This window comes from Asterias amurensis, chromosome 10 (assembly GCF_032118995.1).
Source record: "Asterias amurensis chromosome 10, ASM3211899v1".
NCBI classification, from domain to species: Eukaryota; Metazoa; Echinodermata; class Asteroidea; order Forcipulatida; family Asteriidae; genus Asterias; species Asterias amurensis.
The window spans coordinates 18,974,579-19,000,035 of NC_092657.1; the positions used below are offsets into that span (position 1 = coordinate 18,974,579).

At 37.7% G+C, this 25,457-nt stretch overlaps 1 protein-coding gene across 1 annotated transcript in view; it reads left to right on the forward strand.

Moving 5' to 3' along the window:
* Positions 1-4,997: 4,997 nt before the first annotated feature.
* Positions 4,998-25,457, forward strand: part of LOC139943208 (uncharacterized) — a 154,182-nt gene continuing 133,722 nt past the window's right edge. The window contains exons 1-2 of the mRNA XM_071940022.1: positions 4,998-5,043; positions 7,375-7,608. Of these exons, the coding sequence (XP_071796123.1) occupies positions 4,998-5,043; positions 7,375-7,608 (280 nt within the window). The remainder of the gene's footprint in view (positions 5,044-7,374; positions 7,609-25,457) is intronic.

Below are 25,457 nucleotides of genomic sequence, written 5' to 3' on the forward strand. Positions count from 1 at the left end.
AACTTAGTATACATTGTATATCTCTAATGGGAATGGGTATGCAGTTATACGCTTTTCTAGACCAACTCGCCCGATCCAATGCAATTCCTTTAGAGATCACCGTAAAAAAGCACTGCAAATCGGTTGAGCAACTGTTGAAAGCCTCTTGACAATCTAGACAAGGGCGGTATCAATGGCTTTCAATGAACTAGCTAACGCACGTTGCCGAACCACACAAAGAAGTGTCGTTGCCCCAAACGTAATAGCCGTTATGATTTGGTATCAAGGCGACCTACATTGTGGGTGCGTTCGTTTAGCACCCCTTGGTCGACCCCGGTGTGTGTGTGTGGTTTTTTTCCAGAACAAGTGTGTGCAGATAATTACCCACGTTCGTCCTGGTAAAAAAAACCGTCACGCACCGGGGTCGACCCAGGGGAGCTAAACGAACGCATCCTGTATGAAAGCTTCATTGACTAGTTAAAGGGCCCACTTTCATAGAGCTGCTATATAACCGTGATTGAATTCGGCACAACTTATATAGAATGGTTTATAAAATGTCATAAGCAGCCATATGCTGAATTGCAACAATTTACTATAAAAAGGGTAAACAATACAAAATTTGATAAAAAAAGTTATACAAATTACATTAAAATTTGACATTAGAAATTTCCTGATAAAAGAAAATAAGGGACATAACCAGTTTGGAAATAAAAAAATATTACTTGTAGACAACCTTGATACAGCATATACAACCTTGATACAGCCTATACAACCTTGATACAGCCTATACAACCTCTAATGGGAATGGGTATACAGAGTAGTGCAGGACAGCTGGTGGTAAATTTGGGATAGTCGTTGTGACACCATTCGATACAGTTGTACGAGCATTCCGGAAAGAGTCTCTAAATACAACGATTTTATGGATGGCCTCTAACTTTAAAGGGCCAATAAAAGATGATCTCAATGTGTCAACTATCCTTTTATGGCCAAATAGACATCGCAGATACCGGTTAATAACCATTCTACTCTCGAAATGTGCATTTAGTAGAAAATAACGCGAGTCAAAAATGCACCCGGCCGCTCGGCTTTTTCAGCCGAGAGTTAAAAACGGCTGATCTATTATAATGACCCTGGACGCCAGTGACGAATTTCCCCTATTGGTTTAGAACCAAGTTCTCCAGCTTTGGCATTTCCACACCACATAGCCGCCACTGACGTCACGATTCCTTTGTCGTGCGGATTCGTTTGACCCCACGTTTTTCAGAAGTTTGGCTTGGAGCGTTTTTGACATGTTTTAACGTGAGGTAAGAGACTCGTTATATTTTGTTATGTTTCCTGGATGGACTGCAGCTGTTAGAAAACTTTAATATCTATATATTTGAGATCATCCTTTATTGGCTGTTTAAAGCGTTTGCATCTCGCTAGTACGTCCTTGGTTCGATACCAATGTTTGTTACGGCTCATAAAATAACACAATAGAGGGCCTACTTCAAAGGGTCAAACATCATAGAGCGGCTTAAAGGCACATGGCTCTATTTGTTATTAGTCAAAATAGTCGTTAGCATAAAAACTTACACGGTAACAAGCATAGGAGAACTGTTGGTAGAATATGACAAGTTGTGAGAAATGAATGTGAAGTAATGTGGTTTTCGAGAATGAAGTATTTTTCTAATAAAACAAATGAATTTGATTTCGAGACCTTAGAATTATAACTGAGGTCTCGGAATCACACATCTGAATTCCCACAACTTCGTGTGACAATGGTGTTGTTCCTTCAATTGTTAGTTCGCAACTTGGATGACCAATGGAGTTCAAATGTTTTACAGATTTGTTATTTTATGCATATGTTGAGATACACCATGTGAGAAGACTGGTCTTAGACAATGTTTATTACTAATAGTGTTCAGTGTCTTTAAAGACAGTGTACACTATTGGTAATTGTCAAAGACTCGTCTTCACAGTTGGTGTATCTCAACATATGCATACAACAACAAACCTGTGAAAATTTGAGCTCAATCGGTCGTCGAATTTGCGAGAAAATAATGAAAGAAAAAAACACCCTTGTCACACGAAGATGTGTGCTTTCTGATGCTTGATTTCGAGACCTCAAATTCTAAACTTGAGGTCTCGAAATCAAATTCGTGGAAAATTACTTCTTTCTCGAAAACTACGTCACTTCAGAGGGAGCTGTTGCTCACAATGTTTTATACCATCAACCTCTCCCCATTACTCGTAATCAAGAAAGGTTTTATGATGATAATTATTTTGAGTGATTACCAATAGTGTTCATTGTCTTTAAGCACCATACATTAATTTATGCTTACCAGAATAAGGTTACCAGCCAAACTGCCACGTCACGCGGGGTGTCGTGGTCAAGCGGATAACAACACCGAGTTCTAGCTCTGGTGATTCTGTTCAGTGGAATATGGTTTCGAATCCCTGTCGTGACACTTGTGTCCCTGAGCAAGACACTAAACTATAATTGATTCTCTCCACCCAGGGGTAAATGGGTAATTGTGAGGGCAGAGTTGATTCTTGTGATTGATTAGCCTTGATTAGCCTTGATTGCGCAGCACAGCCTGTATATCCACGGGGAGCTGAGAAGGCTCAGTGACATGGGGTAATAATGTTGAAGCGCCATGAGCTTCACTGCGTGACGGACCTAAGCGCTATATAAGAAGCCATTATTATTATTAGTAGTAGTATGTTAAGTACAATTTGTAACTGGTATCATACTCATTTATGCAGCTCTTTGAAACAAGGCCCTGTTACGATACCAGAACAACTTTTTCATTTTTTTATATTTTTAAAAATTTTGAGCTTTTGCAGGGTGTGTTTACGAGGGTATGATGTGGTTGACTGACTGAGATCGTTGGATAGTGTTTATTAGGCGAGTTATACGCCTCTCTTAATAATGCATGATGAACGTCACAATGCTATCCCAAAATTGAGGCGATGGGCGCAGCCACTGCAAGTGACGGGGAACGTGCGGTCATAACCTCATTTTGAGTAAGAATTATGACGTCATGCATACATATTAAGAGAGGCGTTTAAAACAACAAATAGCTTATTTTAGGTGTATAGCTTAGTTACTGTTCATGTGTAGTCACGCACATCTTGTGTTTTAACAAAATAAAATCAGTCAGTTGATTGCAAAAAAAATACAGTACATTTAATTATTATTCATTTTAAGGGGGCGAAACTGGCTTATGCGTAAAAGCGCTCGCCCCTCACCAAAGTGACCCTGGTTCGAAACCCGGCCACGGCCATGTGAGTTGAGTTGTTCCATGGTCCGTGCTGTGTCATGAGGGTGTTCTACACCATCCGGTTGTTCTCCCCCACTTGTGAAAAATCAAACACTTTCGATCTATAGCTGTGCTTCGTGGTCATAATGGGTTGATGTGGCTGGCTGCCACAGGCGCCCTTGCATGCCTGTTATCTCGAACACGTAGTAGCCGCGTCCTTCGCAATTCAGCTATAATTTGGCAGTGATGATGATGATTAGCCTCCAAAATGATTAGACAATCATTATTATTTGGAAAGTGACTTTCCTATGTTTTTTTTTGCTCTTCCCGCTGCCAAGTCCTATAATGATATACTATAGGGCATAGCGTTGTACTGGTTGAATCAGCCAAACGAAGGCGAGACACAACGAAAGAGTAGATGAAGCTGTTGCAATTGCTGATTAGCCTCGGTGCATAATAATATCAATAATCCATTGAGTATAACTGGCCCTTGAAAAAAATTAAAGCTACACCTCATTTTTTTCAGAAAAATATAGTTTCGGAAATCGTTGAACGAATCCGTTGTGTAGACGACTTTTAGGATTAAGTTCTAAATCATGACGGATAGGGTGTTATGGTAAGACAGTGTGAGGGTTAACCTTGTGCGGTGTGGATGTTTCACAGTTTATAGAACTTGGAGTGCAGTCGGGAGTTGTCAATGAAAGTTTTAAAACAGTTAACCAGTATAGGAGGGTTGGCTTAAATTGCATCTCGTGACACCAATTTGGCTGTATGGCATAGTTCTCCTTTGTTCTATTTAGGAACTACAGTGGATTTAATTAATAGGTCGAACAGTGGGAGGGTTAACTGTAAATCATGTAAATGCGTTCATCATATAAATATGAAGCTTAGTTAAACTTAAACAAATCAATGGAAGATAGTCGTTGATATATTTTTCTCAAGAGATAAATCCCCGTGTGCTTTAAATTGTGTTACGCCAAAACTACCACATCGGTGGAGCTTTTGGTGCTTAGTGCAACGTCAAAACTAATTACGTCTATGAAAATATTCCGCTCTTTGAATATAATATTTTCCACATGGGTTGAAATGAAAAGGAAAAGGCAGGTAGGGTCTTAAGTAAACAGCGTGCCCTTGGTTGTCAATTTTCCTCCTTGGTAATGGATAATATAGCGCGTTAAAGGCAGTGGACACTACTGGTAATTTCTCAATAAGCATAAAACCTCACTTGGTTACAAGTAATGGGGAGAGGTTGATGTATAAAACACTGTGAGAAATGGCTCCCTCTGAAGGGACTTAGTTTTTGAGAATTTCAAGTAATTTCCATGAATTTGATTTCTATACCTGAGAATTAGATTTTGAGGTCTCGAAATCAATCATCTGAAAGCACACAAGTTCGTAAAAAGTGGTGTTTATTCGTTCATTGTTATCTCGTAACTTCGACGACCAATTGAGCTCAAATTTTCACAGGTTTGTTATTTTATGCATATGTTGAGATCCATCATGTGAGAAGACTGGTCTTTATCAATTACCAATAGGGTCCAGTGTCTTTAAGTAAACACATCGCCCTTCATTGTCAATTTACCCCTTTGTTAATGATCTATTATAGCGCGTTACGTGATGACGTCCAGGCTTTTGCTGAAACATGTCAGTTTATGTGCGCAGCTCCAAAAACAAAATTGTAATAAACGTCAGTTTGTATATATCGCTTTATACACCCGAAGTGTTTCAAGACGATCTGACAATCAGAGGAGTGTACTTTTAAAAATACGCAAGATGAAGGTATTGATGTTGATCGGATTACTGGTGTGGTGTACTGAAGGTAAACTTGTTAGTAGGGGAAGTATGTGTGAATGTAAACATTTTTTTATTTTTTTATACAGCCTGCCCGGTTAACGTTTAAACATTACTTCGAGTGTACTAGCTGGCTAAAGCCCGGTTCATACTTGCTGCGAATGCGAATGCGAAGCGAATGTTGACGTGACAAATTCGCAACGAACAATTCTCAGCAGTTGAACACCCCTCGACTCACTTGTGAATATCGGTGCGAAAGGAGGGTTGTGACGTCAAATTCGCTTCGCATTCGCATTCGCATGAAATATAAACCGGGCTTAAATATGAAAACAAATGATCGGTCATATAAACATTCCAGAATCAAAAGGAGTTATTAAACTTTAAAAATAGTTTTGCATTTACCATGAAATTCATTGCAATGACATGAAATGTTGTTGTTGTTTGTTGGCGTCGTCGTCGTCGGCGTCGTCGTCGGCGTCGTCGTCGTCGTCGTTTTTGCTACAACTGTTGTTGATGTCGTCGTATTTTACAGTTGTTCTGGTTTTTCTTGGTGTGTGTGTATACTGTCACACTAACAAACCATGTTTTTTTGTCCTTCGGTCGCAGTAACGGTTGATGTCGTAATGTAGTTGCTGTGTTTTGTGTTGCATTTTGTTGAGTGTCATTTTAAAGGCAGTGGACACCATTGGAAATTGTCGAAGACTAGCTAGCCTTCACAGTTGGTGTATCTCAACATATGCAAACAATAACAAACCTTTGCAAATTTGAGCTCAACCGGTCATCGAAGTTGCAAAATAATAAAATAAGAAAAAAACACCTTTGTCACACGTAGTTGTGTGGGTGTAGATGGTTGATTTTGAGACCTCAAGTTCTAAACCTGAGGTCTCGAAATTCGTGAAAATTCGTGAAAATTGCGTCTTTCTCTAAAACTATGGCACTTCAGAGGGGGCCGTTTCTCACAATGTTTTATACCATCAGCCTCTCCCCATTACTTGTTGCCAAGTAAGGTTTTATGCTAATAATTATTTAGTGTAATTACCAATAGTGTCCACTGCCTTTAATGTTTTGGTTTCTTTAAAATGAAGAACTATCATTGGTTGAAACCTTTGCGAGACGCGTAACCGCACTTGATTCCATTTTTGTTTGTCCGCATCAATGGCTAATAATGCAACAGGTCTATGGTCATTTTATTGGAAGCTGTAATTGCTTTTCCGACCACTTTTGAATGATCATCATATTGTGTGTACAAACATAAACAACATTCCTATAAGTCTCTATTTCGGGCAACAACCACAGTGCGTATTGGCTGTTGGCTATAGACGATGTGACCTATGTTTCTATTCAAACCGCCCTCTGTTGACAAAACCCTGTATACGTCATGTTTCGCCGGTCAAAGAGATGCGTAGTCTTGATAAGATCGCATACACTTTCTAGCTGGCTGCCAAAACACAAAGGTTTTGCCCGGCGGTATGCGTGCGAATCATGTTATGGTTTCCGAGTGACGTCAGAGGTCACTTCGTCTATAGACGATGTAACCTGTGACACCACTTAACAAAGAAGCAACCAAACCTGGACTTCTTAAAGGCATGATTTGTACACAGCTCAATGTAAGAGAACATTAAACCTGATTTTATCATGGAGATTGCACTGTATACATATTAACAACTTTTGGTATGATATAAGGGGGCACACCTCAAAACTTGCCCAGCTTTTACTTTCATAACTCTTGGATTTATGTGGAAATTATGACACAAAATGTCAACTTTCCAATTATGACCTGCGCAGTATCTTGCCCGCCAGAAAAGACCAAGATTGTACACGGTCACACTTATTGTATTAAGCAAATGTTACATGGTCTATAACAGTAAAAGAAACAAAACAATAACAACCATTTATATTGTAACTAATGCATGTCACTGTAAGCTTTTTTTTCAATATGCGGAGGATTTTAAAGGCAGTGGATACTTTTGGTAATTACTCAAAATACTTATCATCATAAAACCTTTCTTGGTAACGAGTAATGGGGAGAGGTTGGTAGTATATAACATTGTGAGAAACGGCTCCCTCCGAAGTGACGTAGGTTTCGAGAAAGATGTAGTTTTCCACGATTTTGATTTCGAGACCTCAGATTTAGAACTTGAGGTCTCGAAATCAAGCATCTGAACGCACCCAACTTCGCATGACAAGGGTGTTATTTACTTCATTATTATCTCGAAACTTTGACGACCAATATTGAGCTCAAATTTCCACAGGTTTGTTATTGTATGCATATGTTAGATCACCGAGTGAGAAGACTGGTCTTTGACAATAATAGTGTCCAGTGTATTTAAGGTGTTTTATTATCTTTTTTTTTATGAAGCACTCATCTGCACCATTGGACAAGAACGTGATCCAGAGTCTGGCCGGTACCGTTGGGTAGTTCCTGAACCTGATCCATGCCAGTGCACTACGATACGTGTTGGTGGTCTGAATACCCGTACACCTTACAGACCCTTCGTGGTTACATACATGGATACATTCATCCACAGTGCTGACCAAGCGGAGATTCAAACATGGCTTAACTGCACGAGGAAGGTTGAAGGTAAATATCCAAGTTGTTTTAAATCTAGCCTTGTAGGGAGTTTGCACATAATTGCTGTTCAGATTGGGAATCTAGGGGCCACGTGAGGGGACAGCATATCGGGTTGAAAGTCTCCTTTCCTTAATGTGACTTGCCAACAGAGGGCGCCATCACTTACATGGATGCAGAGCCATAATTAATTGGGAGAGTTACGACAATTTGCAATTAGAAGCCATTTTATTCCCTAAGCAACGCATCGGCGAACACGGGTGCCAGACTAGTCTGCCTGTTGGGTTGTGCTGCATTTTGAGACAAAATGGCGTCCAGCAACCACGTGATCAAATAATTTGTTTCCCATGTCGCAACTTTCTCAATACACAGCTCTTCATGGATGCGTCGTCTAATAGCGTAATATTTAGAAAGGATCATCTTGAATCAATGTAGAACCCTATACTAAAAGTATCCTTTACCAATGGTGCAGATTATGCCCTCTCATCTTGTCATTGCTCTTTTGACTAACAATGCTGTGATGATGTTTGTGCCTTGTGTGCATGTCTTTCATACTCCTGCCGATAGGTGGCGCTGTACTGAGACATTTAAACTCAAAAATGGAATACAAACTAAGTTCGAAGACAAAGAAAAATCATGCATGTTTTTTGTGGTTACATCAGCCAATTACTTTTAGGGAACAGGGGAGTGGGGGGGGGGGGGCTGTTTTCCTAACACTTCAATGAAAAGTTTCATCGGTTTCAAGTAGAGTATAGAAATCCATTGGCATAGCTAGAAAAACAATTTTGTATTAGAAATTTTAAAGGATTTGTCTGGGCTTTTTTGTAAGCCACCAGACACAATATTGTTTGGTAGCGACCCGGTGTTCTCATGGTTTTCAATGATGGCCCATCATTTGATTCACTTCGTGCAAGTTAAAGCCATTATACACTTTCGGTAAACAGTATTGTCCAAGTCCCACAGTTCGTGTATCACAACTTATGTATAAAATAACAAACCTGTGAAAATTTAGGCTCAATCGGTCATCGGGGGCGGGAGAAAATAACGGCAAAACCCACTCTTGTTTCCGTGCGTTTCGCCGTGTCATGACATTATATATAATTAAAATAAATCCGTAATTCTCGCTATCGAGAATTTATATTGTTTTACTGTTTTCTCAAAAAAATAAATAAAGCATTTCATGGACTAATATTTCAAGAGAAGTCTGTCACCATTACTTTCTGTAAACCCTGTAAATTATTTGTAAATCTGTGAACTTGTTTTTGTTTTTCTGTACCGAAAGTGTATAATGGCTTTAAAACTCATTGAAAACCTGTACGAAAATCAATCTCACTGTCTCACAGTGACATGTCGACCTGACCATCCCACATTATAGTAAAGAAGCATAGTAAAGAAACATGTCAATAAACATGAATATTCCGGGGGCTCCGCGGAGCGACCGGTCGGCCATCGTAAGGCCCAGCTTATGAGCTGACCGGCGGAACCGCGGAGGAACGTAGGTGGTTAACAATGGTTTTACTTTTGCAGATTAAAAAGCAAAGTAAGGGTGAATGTGTAACTAAAATCCATTTCCTCCAATGTGTGATTTTTATGACTTGGTTGGGCCTACATAACCAAAACATGGATGTCAAAAATGGTTTTCTTTCCCGGCTTCGACTGACAAAAGTTCCAGGCTCTGTGCAAACTCCGTTCCAAGTGGGTCAGAGTATCCAGGGGACAATTTAAACTGTTCGTTCTTACTTTCCAAGCGGAAAACATTAGTTTCTTATTTATAAAATCCCAAGTCACCGTCACCAATAAACAAATCTACACACCTGTGCGAGTGTGTCTCCATGTCAAAACAACCAGATAGTCTGGTTTGTCCAATGTCTGAGGGGGAGGAAGCCACAGTTTCAGAGACCGGTGTTTCTATTGGCTGTTGAATTTCCATATAGCGCGTAACGAATGTTTTCATTGGTCGATTTTGCCCTACTGCCAGAGCAGCATATTGTATTCAACATCATGGAAGAAAACGTTTTGTAGTCGCGGCGGCGGTGATTTCTTATTAATTTAGCATCGTTTTTCTTGCGGGAAAATTGATTAAATGTGAATGGTTTCAAGTTAAAAATCGATATTTTTGTATCAAGCATAAATGTTGCAAATTATGCTTCGCAAGTTGGATCGCAACATTTGCGATGTACTTTTTACAATTGCATAGCAAATCATCAAAATTGCATCACAAATTGCGATGTGATACAGGCGAAATCGTTCCCTGATTATCACATGCGCTGGATGGTGTAATTGTCTTGTCGGTGCGGCCTGTCCGCTTACAGGAGGATGGTATTCGTGAGTAGAAAATGTATTGTTCTGGAAGAGCACGGCCGGTCCGCGTCCAAGCCGCTGATATTCATGACCTGAAAATACAACTTGTTTATTCATGAGACTTATTGTTATACTAACAATAGCGCCCGGCAAGGATAGCTCATTAACTTCAACGCACATGGCCGTTCTTCCGCGGACTGTCCGAGGCGGTATTTGCTGTCCAGTCCGCAGACTGTCAGCGGAGGAACGCCCGGGAGGTTTTGACAAGGCGCCTAAGTTTCCCGTTTCCGCCCGGATGGAATCATACAACGCAAGAGGGCGGTATACACGTTTCCCATAGCCATATCGCACAATGTTGTCAGTGCCATTCGTTATGCATATAATGAGGTACATGCTGAGATAGCTAGCGACCAAGCTTGATCACAAGCTAAGCCAGCATGCTTCTCATGCAAAAGTTTAAACTTAAAGGTAGTGGACACTATTGGTAATTACTCAAAAACATATTTCAATAAAAACTTACTTGATTACGAGTAATGGGGAGAGGTTGATAGTATAAAACATTGTTAGAAACGGCTCCCTCTGAATTAACGAAGTTTTTCGAGAAACCAGTAATTTTCCACGAATTTGATTTAGAGACCTCAGATTTATAATTTGAGAATCTCGAAATCAAGCATTTTAATGCACACAACTTTGTGTGACAAGGGTGTTTTTTTCTTTCATTATTATCTCGCAACTTTGATGACCGATTGAGCTCAAATTTTCTGTTTGTTATTTTATGCATATGTTGAGATACACTAACTGTTAATTAATAATCTTGACAATTACCAATAATGTCCACTGTCTCTAATGGGTGCTTTCGAAAAGGTATATTTGTTATAAACTTTTGGGATATGTTATGTAATGTTTGAATGTATATGATCTGTACGTGATCCAAGCTTTATGTTACTAAACATACAAAGATATTCCAAACATGATGAGGGATAACAACCTCTCGCGTGACGTTGTGAATGGGGATCGCGGTTGCGACCGCTAAATGACGATGATGAAAATAAACATAATTTTGTCTCCCCTTTGTTTTTCACCCCACAGATCTCCTCGGGAAGCACTTAATTCTCAACCGATCGCTTCGTCGAGACGGCAACCCTGGACAATGCGACGCTGCTACGGTCAGCAGCATCGAGTATGACGTCAGAGGGACCCCAGACCTCCTGAAGATGGTTCCTGGTCCTGACGAAGCTGATCACGCATGCGCAGTGTATGCTGAGGTAGGCTCGTACCTAGATCTTGGTGACTTTAATAGCACCTGTATCTCTGACCCGGGTCTCTGTAAATCTATGACGTGGTCTTTATGGCTCAAGATACATACGTCATCAGGTTTCACTGATAACCGTTACTACATCAGCTCTGGGGGACAAACCGGCCAGGCTAGGGGTATTGCTCTGATCTACAAAAGCAAGGAAAGCCTTTTCTACTACATAGTTGGCACAGTAAGTTCTACATCTGTTAACAAATACCACAAAACCCAAATCCCTTTAGATAGTTGGTTTCACTTGGCTTTAACGATTGAAATGAACCAGGGGGTGGTGAATATGTTGAAGCTTTACGTTGATGGAGAGTATAAGGAAGAGGATGTAACCAACAATAATGGTGGTAGAAGTGATGATGGTTGCACTAGGCTGTACTTGGGTATGACCAATACATGTAATAAGGTGTACCTATCTGATACGTACAGTGGTTCAGCTGCGTACAGCAATCTCATGGTCTTTGATCGCCTCCTCAACCAGGAGGAGATAAAGAACCTGAAGAACTAATAGTCACCTAATTGTCATTGACTCGTTCTTCGCCATTGAGGCAAGGGCCACTATCTATAATTGACAGACTAGGGTCCAATTTCGCGGCTTTGCTTACCGTAAGCCAATAATCTGCTTACCGTAAGCCAAGAATCGGCGCTTACGGCAGCTGGGAATTATGCGCTTACGGCAAACCTTTGTCACGGGTTAGCGGCGAATTTTGGCGTCTACGCGTGCGTACTCGATAAGGAAGGGCTCTAGAACTTGAGTTTGTCTCCTCAGCTGTCCGGATTTTCAATGAACAAGTGAAGCATTGATTCGTTTATGCAACAACACAGAGACAAACGAGTGCTCTATTATTTCTTTATTTATGTTATATTTTATATAATTCTTAAGTAATTTTTTTTAAGGCAATGCTTAATGTACTTTCTGCTTTTTCTGCTATTATGTATAATTTGTGTATTTTGCATACTTCGTCAGCGGTTTCACTAAGTAGCACTCACTGCTATACCAGCAAAAAACAACAATCAAAGAAAACGGCCTCTGAAGTTGAACACTTTTTAGAAACCCGCCTCCCTTCAAAACTTCAAAGTATTTCCATTTAAATTTTTCAATGTAGATACTTGATGACTTGAACTTATCAATTAATCTTATTTTGACTCATTTGCATAATTAATTATGAAACTAGACACAAGAGAAGATGCGTGCTACTTCGTGAAACCCAAAAAGTGCAAAATATGTTTTTTTGCGTTTTCACGAAGTAGCACTCGCCTATGCTACAACACAGCATTTTGTATTGATTTTTGAAACTAGGTCAGCGCGCGCGCGCTCACACAACTTGCGTGCTACTTCGTGAAAACGTTTTTACCACACTTTGACTCGAGTGCGTGCCATGCATACAACGGTAAACAGAGGTTCGGGTGCTACTTCGTGAAAACAAAAAATGCCACGTTTGTGCCAAAATTTAAAACACTAGTTAGCTTAATTAAAAAAGTAAAGCTGTCAGAAATGTAAAAAAAAAATATAAATGTGTAAAAAAATCCTTAAGCACGTAGAGTGCTACTTCGTAAAAACGCTGACGACTTATAATAATAATATTTATAAGACTTGTAATGCGCACATATCCACCCTACTGGGTGTTCAATGCGCATTATAATGTATGATGATAAACTGAATTGTTAGTACTTTTTTGCAAATTCCATGTACAGGCCGAAATAAAGTTCACATCTGGGAAAAGTAAATTGAATTGAACTTACATTAAACAAACTAGGAAGGCATAAAAGAAAGGTCGGTGGTTCTGTGAATGGTTGCACTAAAAGTTGTTCTTTGGTAAATGTCCAACACCTGTCAAATCAGGTGCATTCATCCGATACATACTTTCTTAACCAAGATGAGATCAAGAATCTGAAGGAATGATCAACTAAATGATGTGCTTGTTTATTCAAAGGTCTATCAATTACAGTTAATCATCTATTGATAGTTATTCAACTAGTTATTAGCATACAACCTCACTTGGTAACGAGTAATTGGGAGAGGTTAGTTGTGAAAAACGGCTCCCTCTGAAGCTACGTATAGTTTTCGAGCAATTTTCAACGAATTTTATTTCGAGACATTAACATTAGATTTTGAGGTCTCGAAATCAAGCATCAAGCATCTGAAATCAAGCATCTGAAAGCGTGCAACAAGGGTGTATTTTCTGTTAATTTTATCTCGCAAGTTCGACCACCAATTGAGCTCAATTTTTTCCAGGTTTGTTAATTTATGCATAATGTTGAGATAAACCAAGTGAGAAGACTGGTCTTTGACAATTACCAATAGTGTCCAGTGTCTTTAAATATAAAATTAAAATGTGTCAAATTGCTTCTTATTTCAAAAATAGGAAGACTTATTTCAATACCTAGATAAATGCACTTTGATTTGATTTGTTGAAAATTATTTATTTGGTTGGTATTATTGACATAATGACCGGTTCACTTTAGCAGTAATATAAACCACATTGATAAGTGCGATTACGCACATTAGTTAGAGGGTTACGATGAAATTGTAAAAATTATAACACCCCTTACAAATACTCTGCCTTTTTATTGGTTTAGAGCGCGTCATTTGATATGTCTTAGCTTTACTAGACGGCGGCCGTGTGATGGTGCAGTGTGCCGTGTGACTATCACAAGGCGTGCAGTACCCAGGTGTCTTTTTACCCACCTCGAACCCAATCAGTTGTGCATCTGTGTATCTGAAACGCGCGTACGAACGATACGTGTACGAAGATGGTAAAATAGTTTGTTGGGGGTGTTATCAAACAAATTGACTGCTTTGAACTATTGCTTTGGTTAAAACCAACCGTTCCATTTTCTATTTTGCGCCTCGGGAGTCGTAGTTTTAACCATAGCACCCGAAGCAGTCAATATTTGTATAATATACAACTGTAAAATCTTTAGTATTGTTAATCCGCGTATCTTATTTTCCTTAAAGTCAGTGGACACTATTGGTAATTACTCAAAATAATTATTAGCATAAAACCTTTCTTGATTACGGGTAATGGGGAGAGGTTGGTAGTATAAAACTTTGTGAGAAACAGCTCCCCCCTGAAGTGACGTAGTTTTCGAGAAAGAAGAAATTTTCCACGAATTTGATTTCGAGACCTCAAGTTTATAATTTGAGGTCACAAAATTAAGCATAAGAAAGCAAACAACCTCGTGTGATAAGGGTGTTGTTTTTTTTCTTTCATTACTATCTCGCAACTTCGACCACTGATTGAGCTCAAATTTTCACAGATTTGTTATTTTATGCATATGTTGAGATACATCAACTGTGAAGACTAGTCTTTGACAATTACCAATAGTGTGCACTGTCTTTAAAGAACTATATTTTCCTTAAACAACATGCATTTTCCTTATCCGAGTAATACTACAACAGAAAAACGGGTTTCAAGTGTCAAAATACACTGAAGAGTTGGTTTATTCTCTTAGCTTTAAGCTGCTATAAATTAACATAAAATGGAATCCTCAGAAATTATTTAATTTATGTCAGACATATTCTTCTCGGATCATACCACTTTTAAACGATTTGCAATTACCCGAGGACGTGTATACAATATTATAAGTTACCCCAGCAATAAACACAAAATAAAAAAATGATATTTGCCAAAAGCAAAACAAAACTCAACAACAGCTTCTTTATAGTTGCACGTGACAAAGCCATTGGACACTTTCGGAGCAGAAAAAAAATTCACAGATTCACAAATAACTTACAGGGTTTACAGAAGGTACTGGTTAAAGACTTCTCTTGAAATATTATTCAATGAAATGCTTTACTTTTTGGGAAAACGTTAAAACAATATCAATTTTTGATATCGAGAATTATTGATTTATTTTAAACACATGTCATGACACGGCGAAACGTGCGGAAACAAGGGTGTGTTTTCCCGTTATTTTCTCCCGACTCCGATGACCAATTGTGCCTAAATTTCCACAGTTTGGTATTTTATATATAAGTTGTGATACACGAAGTGTGGGCCTTTGATAGTACTGTTTACCGAAAGTGTCCAATGGCTTTAATGGTCACAAAACTCAAAATAATTAAAATGATACAAATAAAACGTATAACTTTTTTTTGTGAAAATTAGTGATGTTTAACAGAATAAAATCAAATAGACGATTGAAGTAAGCAATACGTTGTGTTTCACTTTTTTTTTTTTTTTTTTTTTTTTTTTTTTTTTAAGGAAATTTATTATCTCCAGCTTTTGTTTCACCTAATATACAAAGCTGTACATTCGCATGCAATTGTATTGGTTTACTGCACACAACACAAGCCTGACAAAACAAAAGAGGCAATCATCAAGCTTCGTTGATTATTCTATACGAGGATATTAAATAATTAATCTAACTAAATAATAATAAGATAATTAAAAAAATAATAATAATTAAATAAGATAGTAGGGTCTTGAAAAAAAAATATCTTTAATCGATGAAAATTGCTTCAAATTTTAATAAAAATACCAACATTTTTATAGCACACTAAAGATGCTATGTCAGATTTTTTGCCGATTTGACCCCAAAATTTTGATTTAAAATTCAATAGGTATTTTGATGGGGGTCGAGAAAGTTACTAGCTTTCATTTGAGCCATTGCTCGAAAAAGTCCGCCAATTATTAGTAGCAGTGAAATAAAGTGCTCAAAATTAGTTTTTGTCGGGATCCCGACAATGTATAACGTGATCAATTCTTATGTGTTTTATAAGAAACGTTTTAAATTTTTGTCATGGTTCCTGACCATTAAAAGTAGAAGTTAAACTTGTTTTCGTTAGAGCGGGTGATACTCTTTGAAATACCATTCACTCAAAAAAATCTATTTTTAATGTGTGGGGCAAAACATCTGACATAGCATCTTCAATCATGTTGGCATGCTCTTGGGCGTTGAACACGCCACTAGTAATGGACAACTTAAAATAATAGGAAACGTAATTATAACATAAGGAGTAAAAACTCTTAAAATTATTCAAACTTTTATTACACATGTACCTTGAATAGAAATATAATTCCTGAAGTATTAAAAATTTTCACGATTGGGTGTAGCACTCCTGTGTAGCACTCCTCATAATATGAACTCCTAGTGCAGACTAGTTGAAACCAAACTTCCATTGATACCCTTAGTAACTGCACAAAGCGCCTCTTTTTACATTTTTTTGTTTTGGCTACTGATTTTGGTAGAAGAAATGTAATGCATAATGCATTAGCATGAGGAGTGTTGGCCAATGGACCTTAAACACGCACGGTACAGCCATCTTTCCAAATCATTATTATCATTCATTATTGCTTTGGATACGAAGAACATGACCAAGATGGAGGCAGCATGGTGAAGGTCTATGGGAAGATACCATTACCAAACAAATGAATAGATCACTAGTCACGTTCACACTTGCCGTTGCCACGCCCACACGCAAATATTATTGTTTCCTCATGGATAATGGATGCGCTAAAAAGTCAAGTGATGAGGGCAACACATACTATAGAAAATTCATATAGTTATTAATATTTCATGATCATGAATAACTGATTAAATTAAACGAGCTGGTCTGTTTTGTCGTGCGTGACATTTGGCCGCCACTGCGTGCGCCTTGAATAAAGGCTAGTACCCATGCGAAACGCATTCCGAAGGTCCTTCTTTACGGCAAGCTGTCTTTAGCGACTTGTCTACAAGTGTAATCATGATACCTGCTTGGCCGCACATCTAATGAGAAACAACATGAACCATGGCAACCCAACCCTCATACCCTTAAATCGAAGATGAATGTGAGGTAAGCACTATTGACCTTACCATCTATTTATTTATGCTGGTTGTTTCCAATGAAAGCTTTCAAAACTAACTCATAAAATCAAAGGGCATTTTACGGTATCAGGTCAATAAATGCAAGTTCAGCGAGGTCGTAACTAAAGCTGTTATGATTTGAATACGATAAGCCGAATTACTGAATTTCATCATACATCTCATGGAGAGTCACCAAGTGGCGGACATGCGCGCGGTATATTAACTAGCCACTATTATTAATTTGCTTTTGGCCAATACCATTTCAACAATCCACGTGCTTGACCAAGGTTTTACGACCGTTTGGAATGATGCCATTAAAAGGGTAGTACTACGGTTAATTGACTGGTTTGATTTATTGAAGGGTCATCTTGGGGCCAAGAGGTGAAATCACCTTGGGCATTGCAGTCCGCGGTCTTGATTTCCTCGTCATTCGGTAAGTCACGTTCACATGACGAGTTTGGTTTTTAACTCTGCTATAATTATTTAGAAACGCTGCATTCAAACCGGGTTGTACTACAGCAAGGGTAAGTTTCAGTTCAATGTCAATTCACACTTGGTGTAATAACAAACTTATGAACATTTAAACTCAATTGGTCGTCGAGGTTGCGAGTTGATGATTGAAGAAAAACACCCTTGTCATGCGAAGTTGTGTGCTTTAAGATGCTTAATTTCCAGACATCAAATTCTAATTCTGAGGTGTCGAAATCAAATCAAAATATTGTGGTGCAAAATTACTTCTTTCTCGAAAACTACGTTACTTCATCACAACTTTGTCACAATGTTTTTTACCATCAACAGCTCTCCATTGCTTGTTAGCAAGTAAGTTTTTATGCTTACAATTATTTTGAGTATTTGCCAATAGTGTCCACTGTCTTTAATTTAAACATGTTAAATTTGAATGAACGGTTGCAAGTCTCCCGCGTAATCAAATTGGTTTACGCTATGCGTATAATGTATTGAGCATTTGCAGTTGAAAGTCCGCGGTCTTGACTTTCTCGTCATTCGGTCTAAAGTCACGTTCACATGACGAGTTTGATTTTTAACTCTGCTTTTATTTTTGTGGAAAGGCTGCATTCAAACCGGGTTTATACTTCAGGAAAGGGTAAGTATCAGGTACAATGCTATTTAAAGACACTGGACACTTTTGGTAATTGTCAAAAACCAGTCTTTCCACTTGGCGTATCTAAACATTATGCATAAAATAACAAAGCTCTGAAAATTTGAGATTGATTGGTCGTCGGAGTTGAGAGATAACTATGAAAGAAAAAAAAACACCCTTGTAACATGAAGTTGGGTGCTTTCAGATGCTTGATTTCGAGACCTCAAATTCTAAACTTGAGGTATCGAAATCAAATCCGTGGAAATTTACTTTTTTTTCTCAAAAACTACATTACTTCAGAGGGAGCCGTTTCTCACAATGCTTTATACCATCAATCTCTCCCCATCACCCTCACAGGAGTTTATGATAATAATTATTTGGAGTAATTACCAATAGTGTCCACTGCCTTTAATACACTGGACACTGTTGGTAATTGTCACGTCTCACTTGGTCACTCAACATCATATATGCACAAATTAACAACCCTGTAAAAATTTGAGCTCAATTGGTCGTCGAAGTTGCGAGATAACAATGGAAGTAAAGTCACCCTTGTCACACGAAGTTGTGGACCTCAAAATCTCGTTCTGGGGTTTCGAAATCAAATTCAAATATTGAGTGGAAAATTACTTCCTTCTCAAAAAGTACGTTACTTCAGAGGCAGCCATTTCTCACAATGTGTTATACTAACAACAGCTCTCCAATGTTTAACACCAAGTAAGCTTTTATGCTAACAATTATTTTAAGTAATTACCAATAGTGTCCAGTGCATTTAATTTAAACATGTAATAAACGGTTGCAATTATTTCAAGGTTGCAAGTAACTGTACGGTATCTTTGTTCGAGTACGCGGGAGACTTAAGAAACCATTGTACACCTATAACTATTCAGCTACCAGTCAAAGCCCATACAGCACAACGTTGTACAAACCTGTTGTATACTTGATGTTGTTTGCTTGATTTGTTTAAATGTACCAACTGTATGTTCAGTTTAAAGACACTGAACACTATAGTTCTCAAAGACCAGTCGTCTCACTTGGTGTATCTCATCATCTCAATAAAATAACAAACCTGTGAAAATTTAAGAGCAATTGGTCGTCGAAATTGCGATATAATAACGAAAGAAAAAACACCCTTGTCTTACGAAGTTATATGCTTTCAGACGGTTGATTTTGAGAGAGGTCTCGAAATCAAATTCGTGGAAAATAACTTATTTTATCGAAAACTACATCACTTTAGAGGGAGCCGTTTCTCACAATGTTTTATACTTCAACCTCTCCCTGTAACTCGTTACAAAGAAAGGTTTTATGCTAATAATTATTTTGAGTTTTTACCAATAGTGTCCACTGCCTTTAAATTAGGTTTGCTGCTTTACATTATTTCTAGTCCATCACAAAATGAAACCGAAATCTTTGAGTTTATAATTTGTTTCAATGCAATTTCCCCTCAATCTCCCATCAACATGATTTGGAAAGGGTAGGCCATATTGGAACTGTAATAAGAAATGTATAGTATGCTCCTGGCCTTCAGTGCATAGAGCTACGCAAAGATAAAAAACAACACAGCTTCAATGTACGTAAAGGCACTAGACACTGTTTGTAATAACTCAAATTAATTGTAATTAGCATAAACTTACTTGGTAACAAGCAACGGTTGAGCTGTTGGTTGTATAAAACAGCGTGAGAAACGGCTCACTCTGAGGTAACGTAGTTTTTGAAAAAGAAGTAAGTTCTCAGCAAAATAGTTAAATTGATTTTGAGACCCCACGCGTGAGGTCTCAAAAGCACGCATGAAATCACACAACTTCCAGTGACAACGTTTTTGCTTCCATTATTATCTCGCAACTTCAAATTTCCACAGATTTGTTATGTTGTGCATATTTACGTTGAGATACACAGAGTGAGAAAACTGGTCTTTGATAATTACCAGTTGGGCCCACAATAAACACAGTTCACTTTTGCTGGTAGTGTTAATCAGCTGTCTTGTGTTGGCCATAGAGAGACCAACAACACGTTTGCAAATTGCGGCAGCAAAATATATGTAGGATTCAATCAATTGGGTTAAGGTAGCTACATAATGACCGACACTGCATAAACAAGTTCAAATCAATTCAATTCAATTCACGTTTATATTCATACTGTCAAAACTTAACAAAGCATTACATAATGCATAATTTACAAATGTAATAGCAGACATAATAGGTACAAAGCTTTTGCAAATAAATTAAAATGGACAGTATGGATGACGATTTAATAATCAAGCCGTACGAATAATAACCAAAACAACTAACAATCACCAACAGCGCATAGGATAATACAATGTATAAATGAAAACAGATCAACACAATCATGATTTACCTGTCAATTCAGTCAATGGAAACAAATTTGTGTTGACGACACATGACCCTGTGAACGCATTAAAACATAGAATACGAAGTCTGTGAAAATTTTGTCTTGAACTAGGGGGTCTCGACCACAGATCTGCCAGTTTATAGACGCTTATAAAAATAAAAATAAATACCGGGGCCCAATTTTACAGAGCGTCTAAGCACAACAGTTTGCCTAGCATGAAATTTCTCCCTTGATAAAAACAGGATTACCAACCAAATTTCCACGTGATTTTCAAGATAATCAAACAACAGCTGAATACCAGTAACAAGCAATATGCAACAAACGGAAATTCGTTAGTAATCCTGTTTTTATCAAGGAAGAAGTTTCATGCTAAGCAAATTTGTGTGCTTAGCAGCTCTGTGAAATTGGGCGCAGATCACGGGCACCCTGTGTTCCTAGCACATTGTTAACCATTAGATTGTGCCATGTAAAAGGAGTGTATGTCATACTTCAAACTATAAAAAGCCATTGTATTATTACTAATCAGGTAGAATTTGTATCCACAGGTCCTCACCATGGATGCTCTTTTTCGGCTCGTCATATTCTGTGCTTTGCTGAACGGAATTTACTGTCGTTATTGGGGGAGCTGTGATGGTAAGTTTTGTGCGATTGAATTCAACCTAACAAAAAATGTGTGCATAATGTTTATTTGGTTGTTTGTCAGTGTAAAGCCTAAGGGGATCTCAAATTTCTTGGATGGATCCCTCGCAAAATGGAAACCTCCCGTCAAAAATATTTAATTGAACATGGCTTTAAGGCACTGGACACTATTGATAATTACTCAAAAAGTTAAGAATCTAAAAGCACACAACTTTGTGTGACAAGGATGTTTTCTTCTTTCATTATTATCTCGAAACTTCGACGACCGATTGAGCTCAAATTTTCACAGGCTTATTATGTTATGCATATGTTGAGATATACATGTACAAGTGAGAAGACTGGTCTTTAACAATTACCAATAGTTTTTAATGTCTTTAATTGAACATGGCTTAATAAACTTAAAGACACTGGACACTATTGATAATTACTCAAAATACTTGTTAGCATAACAGTTTACTTGGTAAAGAGCAATGTATGTGAAGAGGTTGATAGTATAACACATTGTGAGAAATGGCTTCTTCTGAAGTAACGTAGTTTTTCTAGAAAGAAGTCATTTTCCATTAAAATATTTGATTTAGAGATCTCAGAATTTGGTATTGAGGTCTTCAAATCAAGCTTCTCAAAGGTCACTTGTCGATACCACTCACCAACAAATGATTAGCAGTATTGTCCAAGTCCCACACTTCGTGTATCACAACATAAAATAACAAACCTGTGACAATTTAGGCTTAATCGGTCGTCGGAGTCGGGAGAAAATAACGGGAAAACCCACTCTTGTTTCCGCACGTTTCACCGTGTCATGACGTGTTTAAATTAAATCCGTAATTCTCGCTATCGAGAATTTATATTGTTTTAATGTTTTCTTAAAAAGTAAAGCATTTCATGGATTAATATTTCAAGAGAATTCTTTCACCATTACCTTCTGTAAACCCTGTAAATTTATTGTAAATCTGTGAACTTTTTTTTAGTCTGTATTTTCTGTACCGCGAGAGTATAATGGCTTTAAAGGCATCAAAACTGACACAAATGTGTGCAAAAAGGTTTTGTTGTGTCATTATTTTCATCCACTGAAGTTCGATGATCAAATTAGCAAAATTGTCAACAGATTCAATTATCCGTGTTGAGCATACTGGTCTTACACGCTTATCAAATAATTTTATGTCAAGTGGCGTTAACCCAAGCGCATCCATTAATGATGTCACTCTAAGCACGACTAATTTAAGGGATAGGCTAATGGACTTCCTATATCATACATACTTATAAGTGCTGAATCCATCAATTTGGGGAGGCCGGAAGCTTTTAGAGGCTGGTTTTGTTAACGTAATCGTCAATTTAATAATAGTGGCTTCTCATATATCCCTCATTCAGCGACGCTCCTGTTATTGTAAAAGAAAAAAACAGTATTTCCTGCAATTTGTGTTGGACTACGTTTGAATCTTGAGACATATTTCACTAGCGCCATGTTCTGGTCAAGTGCTGTGGTACAATTATTCTGCTAATACAGCCAGGAAAAACGGGGTGAACCCCTTCTATTGTCGATAAGTGCACTGGGTTATTTTTTACGTGGCTGTGCAACTACAAACATACATTAGATGGACATCTCTTATCCGGTGATTTTTTTGTTTTTTATTTTTATATATATATTTTTTTTTTATGAAGTCGCCTGACACACAAGGCCTGAAGGCCACTTCAAGGTGTGGGCTACAATTATTATTTTTTTCCATATTGTTAATTTAGATTATAAAAGGAAAAGATTAACAATTAGTCAAAACTTGAAATAAAATGAACAAATATTAATCCACTAGAAAAAAATGTTACACTAAATATAAAATATAAAATATACACGAATTGTTTTTAAATTAACAGTAAAAGAAAACTATCAAAAAAAATAATCCTTCAGAAAAAAATGACACTAAATTAAAAAAAATCATTAATAATAAAAGAAATGTTTGTCCCTTATAAAAAATAATGACAGGAAATGTTTTTAAATTAAGAAGAAAAAACTATCAAAAAAAAAAAAATGGAACGTAAGCATAGCTGTCTTGGAAAGTAAACGTAGCTGCATATGAAACGTAAGCGTAGCAATTGACTCGGGCTATGTACACCGTTTTCATATTATAGCGTAACTTGAAGGAAAGTAAGCGTATCTTGAAACCTAAGCGTATCTTTAGCTGCGTAGCTTGGAACAACCATTGTTATAAGGTTGGAGACTTTTTGTTAAGTTGAAATACATGAGCAACTGTAGATCTGGGCCCAATTTCATGGCTCTGCTTACCGCCGAATTCTGCACTTACGATCTCGATTCCCCGCTTACTTGCAAGCTCCGAATTTCTGCGCTAGCCTTGTAAGCATAGAATGCCTAGTAACGTGGAGTACGCATGCGTAGAAGCCAAAATTCGCCGCTAACCCGTGAAATAGGCTTGCCGTAAGCACAGAATTCCCTGCTTCCGTAAGCGCCAATTCTGTGCTTACAGTAAGCAGAGCCATGAAATTGGGTCCTGGTTGTGTGACATACAATGGGCTTACTCAAGCATAATATTAAAAGCATGAGTGTAGACTTGTACAAGTCCTTCGTAAGTATTATCACAACACCATAGGAACGTAGTCGTAACCATATCTTTTGGAACAACTCATGGGAAATTGCAAATTTTGATTGCTTAGTCGAGTCGCGCCTTGTGCTTTTCAACCCACTTGGTTTATAGTGCGACTAAAGCTACGTACTATGAAAGTCACGCGATCAAATTTCTCTTGGTTAACTCATGGTTATAACCACTTCTGTCGCTCATGATTACAATACTACAAAACACAAGACATCAGTGACACAATCTTACAATCTTTTCAGCACGAGTTTTACTTAATTGCACCTTCCATAGACCCTAAATGCTCAACGTAAAGTGCACATGGGCACAAACCAAAAGCCCCGCATAACCTGTGAAAATGCTTGACAAAAGCAAATAATTTCGTATTTTCCAAAGCGTTGATTCTTTGCTTACGGTGAGCAGCTGCTAACGCGTAGAGTACGAATGTGCACGTGCCGAAATTCCCCACTATCTTGTTAACATGCTTGAATGACATAAGCGCAGAACAGACCCTTCCCATGAAATATGTAAATTGCACGTTGCGCGTGCACACTAACGTTTTGATTGGCAAAATGAGGGGAACATCGCGCTGTTTTGTACACGGCTAATGGGTGCGTGACGGAGACGCGATTGCGCGTCTGCTTATAGTGCACAACTCTACGGCGTTTGCCAACCAACAGGGTCTGTACGCATGCGTGAATGTAATTAACATATTTCATGGGAAGGGTCCATTCCCTGCTTCCACAAGCGTCGATACGCACAGTAAACAGAGCCATGAAATTCGGGGCTCCAGTGCAGGCTGGGCTGTGTGTACTTTTAAAAAAAAAAAAAAAAAACATTCCTGGGGAATTTCCGAATTTTAATGATTTCGTGTAATTAAGGACAAACATTTTGTTTTATTAATGATTTTTTTTTAATTTAGTGTCATTCTTTTCTAATGGATTATTTTTTTCTTTTATTGTTAATTTAAAAACATTTCCTGTATTTATTTTTAAAGGGACAAACATGTTTTTATTATAACTTTTTTTATATTTAGTGTAATATTTTTTTTTCTAGTGGATTAATATTTTTTCATTTTATTTCAAGTTTTGACTTATTGCTCATCTTTTCCCTTTAATCTAAATTAACAATATAATGCTGTTTTTTTATTTATTTTTTATGTTATTCATTTTAAACTTTTGGTGCTCTGTATTTACGATCTACACATAAATTTCTTTTTTTTTATTATTGGTATCATTGTTTATCTTTAATTAATTGTAATTGTTCTTTAATTTTCGTTTTTTATGTTAGTTTTCAAAAATTTAGTTAGTTTTTTTTTTATTTAGCTTTTGGCCCTTTTGGCCGCCCATATTTCTGATGCTTGATTTTTAGATCTCAAATTCTAAACTTGAGCTCTCGAAATCAAATTCGCGGAAAAGTACTTATTTCTCGAAAATTAAGTCATGTCAGAGGGAGCCGCTTCTCACAATGTTTTGTACTAACTATTACTCGCTACTAAGTTAAGTTTTATGCTTATAATTTTGTTTGAGAAATTATCAATAGTGACTGCCTTTAAGTTGTATTTACGTTTTTGATTTAATATTATACAATTTTCCTTCTGCGTGTTTTGTTTTCATCAACAAGATGCACCAGCTGAATCGTTTTCCTGTGGCGATGGCTGGTGTTATTCAAGGGATGTTCACTGTAACGGGGAAGATGATTGCTCAAACAGAGCAGATGAGAAATACTGTCCCGGAGGTAAGATCACCCAAATTATCCGAGCCCAATTCCATAGAGCTGCTAAGAACACACACATTTTCTTAGCATTACATTT